Below are 4,803 nucleotides of genomic sequence, written 5' to 3'. Positions count from 1 at the left end.
AAAGAAACTAGGCAAAGTAACATAGAGCTCTCCTATGTTACTTATTACTTATTGATCTCATGCGGAAAAAAGAAGAAGAAACATATAACAAAAATAAGGTTGAACTGTTGAACACATAAACATGCCCCTAAACTTGTTGGATTTTTCCCCTCAGGTATCTCAACTACGTCATTTTCCTATTAAATCTTTGAACCACCCATAATTTGTACCTTTTAAACATTGTTGACTGACATGACACAAAATGTGATCTCACGTCGCTTAAGCGTGTGAGGACGTTTAAAAGGTGTGGAATCCCTGAAGCACCCATTAAAAATACGTTTCATTTATTCACCAGCTCATGAACTTACAGTTTCACCAAAAACGACAAGGAAAGGCTAAAGAAGATCGACGATTACACAAGGCCATAAGCGAGAATGCTTACCCCTTGATAAAAATATTTACTCTTATTTACAACTAATTTTTTTTAAGAATACATACTAGCTAAATTAATCGTCTTAGTTTTTTTTTTTTTTTTAAATAATCATTTAACTAATTACATCCCCTCAACTTGAAAGGCCAAAATTTAAAAGTTTTTTTTTTTTTAAAAAAAAAAAACAGCTCAATATGGACTATGATTGATTATCATTGGGAAATAAGAAAAAGAAAAACTTAGAACACAAAAAGAAATTAGAAAATTAAAAATTGGATCTTTTTCTCCAATTGAATCAAGAAATCTCTAATACCTTTTCCTTAATCACAATCCATCTTCTTAATCCTTAAACCCTAAATTATCTTCTTCATTTCAATGTAATACATATCAAATACAATGGTATTTTCATCATTTTAGCTATACAAATTTTGCTTCTTTCTTGATTTTGTGTGTTTTTTTGAATGAAATGCCAAGCGTGGCTGTGAAATTATACAGTGTTTTCTTCAAATTTATGTTAAAGCATCGGTTGCAGAACCGAATTCAAATCGATGACACCATTAATGGGTCACAGCATTTTGGTGTAACATCTCGACCCAATGAAGAATCCATTGCTGCTTCCAATCCTTTATTCACTGATGGTGTTGCAACCAAAGATTTACATGTAGATCCAGGGACTTCTGTTTCAATTCGGATCTTTCTCCCTGAAACTTGTCTGGGTTCTCATGAATCTGATCTGAAATCGAAATCGAGGATTAGGGTGTCTGGATCTGACTCGAATCAGGGGCTTTTACGCCGAAATAGCTATGGGAATCAGACACATGTTCAGAAGAATGGGTTTAATCATAGGAGAAGTAGTCTTGGTTCTGTTGCTGATGATCTTGGTTTGAAATCTGAAAATGGGGTTTATAGAGGGTATTCTCCTGTTACTGGAAAAAACTGTAGGAAGTTACCAGTAATGTTGCAATTTCATGGTGGGGGGTTTGTGAGTGGGAGTAACGATTCGACTGCGAATGATTTGTTTTGTAGAAGGATAGCTAAGCTTTGTGATGTTATTGTTTTAGCTGTTGGATACAGGTTAGCACCTGAGGATCGGTATCCAGCTGCGTTTGAGGATGGATTGAAGGTGCTGCATTGGCTGGCCAAACAGGTTAATTTAGCTGAATGTAGTAAGTCGGTTGGGAGCAGACGTGGTGGAGGGACGGATTTGAAGAAATCTGATACGTATGGGCATATAGCTGATGCGTTTGGAGCATCGTTGGTGGAGCCTTGGTTGGCTGCTCATGGGGATCCGTCAAGGTTAGATTTTGTCTACCTATCTCATTCATTTTATTGCCTTGTATATGCGTTTCAGTGAGAAGTTTAGATCACGGATTATTATATGTTACGATAATTGGTTGAATGTCCATTTCTCAAAACAAAAACTAAAAAAAGATATGTGTTTGATAGTTGGTTCAATTTAATGGAATCGAGAATTAAGCTGAAATGTAGATGCTAATATAGCTTGTGAAGTATGAAATATTGCCATGGAATGGGAGTTTTTAGTTTGAGTGTAACAGCAGTAACACTTTGTGCTGAAAGTTGAACCTGCTGCTATGATGGATCAAAGAACACATTTTTTTACAAATGCCTAGTTTTGGTTCTTGCTATCAAACAATACTTATATGTGGCTGCTTAGGTTTAGGCCTTTTTCGCAAGTGTGTTTGTGACCAAACTATGCGTTTATTCAAAGGGGAAGGAAAATGCATTATATATGCTTTTCAGTTTTCACCTCCTGTTCTGCATTTCTCTTATACACTCTCTTGCTATCTAGTATCATTCTTTGGTTTTTTCTGGTTTTTATTTCATTTTATTCTCCAATTTTACAGGCTTTGTTCGAAAATGAAAATGGCTTTCATAATTCACAGCAATAATGAGCACAACTGATAAAGGGGTTAGATATCCTTGATGAATAGTTTCCTCAGTAGCTTGCCAACTCATTTTATGTCCATTTCTTCAATCCAGCTTTGGCGGAGAGATGACTTGATAAAATAAAGAGTTCTTTTCAGAAAGATCTAGATGATAAACCCTATTATTACTTGACTAAAATGGAACACTTATATAAAAGAAAGGGGTGAAAACTTGCCCCAACTTGATGAATGAATCATATCTCTGCACAATGAATTGCATTACTATAGTCTTGATTCTCTTTTTTATCATCTCCAGTCACATTTAGGGATAGTTTGGTGTTTAATATATTTTTGATGTCGGTAAGTCATGGTTTATCATCAGATGCCTTACATCAGCCAAAAGTCTACCTACCTAATAAAACATTACTTTCCAAATGGCAGTGGAGAATTAGCAGAGGAAAAAGAATTAAGAGAGATGTAATTATGGTTAGATGCGTGGAAGGTTTGGTGTTCAAAGCAATTAGCTTATCTTTTTAGTAGGAAGGCAGAAGTTAAGAAGAAGTTGTGGCAAATAACTGCATACTCCAAAAAGTAGAGAATCTGCAAAAGAATTTGATAGGGAGATTTCCTAATATTTTCTTTTTCAGAAGAGGTGATTTGAAGGACAAGTAGCTACTCTATACTGTATAAGTTTTCTTTTAGCAACTTTTTTGAATTAATAGTGTAATATGGAATACCTAAGAAACGATCTAACAAATTCTCTTTTGGGGCTATAACATGATGTACAATTATATACAGCACTTCCTTACTGCTTGTTGGTGACTCAATATCTTACTTATCATAAAAGAAAGGTGCCTCTCTATCATATGTTAGGTGACATTTTTGAATGTGGATACAAGCCTAATAATACTTGTCTATGCTTTGCCAAATGAAGACTCCCTTCTTTTCCTTTCGTTCCTTCAAATGTTGTAAGTAGTAACTCACTAATTTTTTTGTTCTTTTGATGTGTTCATCCAGGTGTGTTCTCCTAGGAGTGAGTTGTGGGGGAAATATAGCTGATTATGTGGCTCGGAAAGCTGTAGAGGCAGGTAAGCTTTTGGATCCAGTGAAAGTGGTGGCTCAGGTTTTGATGTATCCTTTTTTCATTGGAAGTGTTCCAACACATTCCGAGATTAAACTAGCAAATTCTTATTTCTATGACAAGACCTTGTGCACTCTTGCGTGGAAGTTATTTTTACCTGAAGGGGAGTTTGACTTGGATCATCCTGCTGCTAACCCTCTCACCCCTGGAAGAGGACCTCCACTGAAACGGATGCCCCCAACATTGACAGTGATAGCAGAGCATGACTGGATGAGAGACCGTGCCATTGCTTATTCAGAGGAACTACGGAAGGTAAACGTTGATGCTCCTGTTCTCGAGTACAAGGATGCAGTTCATGAGTTTGCAACTCTTGACATGCTTCTTAAGACCCCTCAAGCTCAGGCTTGTGCCGAGGACATTGCCATCTGGGTTAAGAAGTATATTTCACTTCGAGGTCATGAGTTCTCATATTGAACCAGATAGATTGGTCCTGTATAGCAGCATGTATGTGACATAACGATACCTGGGATTTGAGGTCTACTATATCTCTCCTCACTCTGAAATTTCAGGCATATTCTTTTTTTCCTCGTTGTGTTCCTTTTGTAATATAGATGACTTTGCCGGAAAATAGAAATTAGTTGAATTCGAGGCATATACGAGGAGTTAAATTATGCTTGTCAACAATTTGTTCCTGTATTGAGATGTTCCTCTGCCATAAGAGATGAAGGAATGAAATGCTCCTCTTTATTTCTTTTCTTTTATTGGATTCTTCCTCGCTAACTTTTTGATCATTTTACTTGCACAAGTAATTTTCTCATGTCTACTACTAGTAATGCAATCTAAATTCATATTTGTTTGTTAAAACTACACATTTTCAAATAGCCACAATCAGCCATAGTGATCTGAATATCCCATGTGGAAGGGTTTTTGCTCAAAATATCCAAGGTACGATCAAGGACCAACTTGTACACACCAGTACAGGTAACGAGTAGCTCTGCTCATGGTTCTCCCTCACTTTACTAACCACTAGATCATGCTCTTAGGTAGATTCATTTTCTTTTATGTTGAAGAGTAAGATTGAGTATCACAAGTTCATAAATAAAGAGCATGACATATTGATGATATCTTCTATGTGTAACACAAAGAAACAGATTCAACTTTAATTTAAAAAAAAAAAAACAGAAGAATCATCAAAGGAATACAACAACCACTAGTACAGGCATCCTCATTCATCTCACAAATGAGAAATTATGCAACGATGGAAATAAGACCTTGTAATAATGTGTTGATATATAGCAAGCTTTGCAAATTCTTTTATATGTAGTAGTTTCTTCCACTTGTATTCTTGGTAGAAAACTTTTAAAAATGAAATTAGGTATGTAGTAGATTTATTTGTTTAGTTAAAAAAATGTATATCTTTTCCTAAT

The 4,803-nt window shown here is 35.6% G+C and overlaps 1 protein-coding gene across 1 annotated transcript; it reads left to right on the top strand.

Moving 5' to 3' along the window:
* Positions 1 to 626: 626 nt before the first annotated feature.
* LOC125859903 (probable carboxylesterase 11) lies at positions 627 to 4,092 on the top strand. Its single transcript, XM_049539753.1, has 2 exons — positions 627 to 1,705; positions 3,313 to 4,092. Exons 1-2 carry the CDS (start codon positions 876 to 878, stop codon positions 3,848 to 3,850), a joined length of 1,368 nt encoding a protein of 455 aa, XP_049395710.1. The 5' UTR covers positions 627 to 875; the 3' UTR covers positions 3,851 to 4,092.
* Positions 4,093 to 4,803: the final 711 nt, after the last annotated feature.

The sequence above is a fragment of the Solanum stenotomum genome, chromosome 3, assembly GCF_019186545.1.
Source record: "Solanum stenotomum isolate F172 chromosome 3, ASM1918654v1, whole genome shotgun sequence".
Classification (NCBI taxonomy): domain Eukaryota; kingdom Viridiplantae; phylum Streptophyta; class Magnoliopsida; order Solanales; family Solanaceae; genus Solanum; species Solanum stenotomum.
The sequence above is the reverse complement of the archived record's forward strand: the minus strand, read 5'-3'. Positions and strand labels throughout refer to the sequence as shown.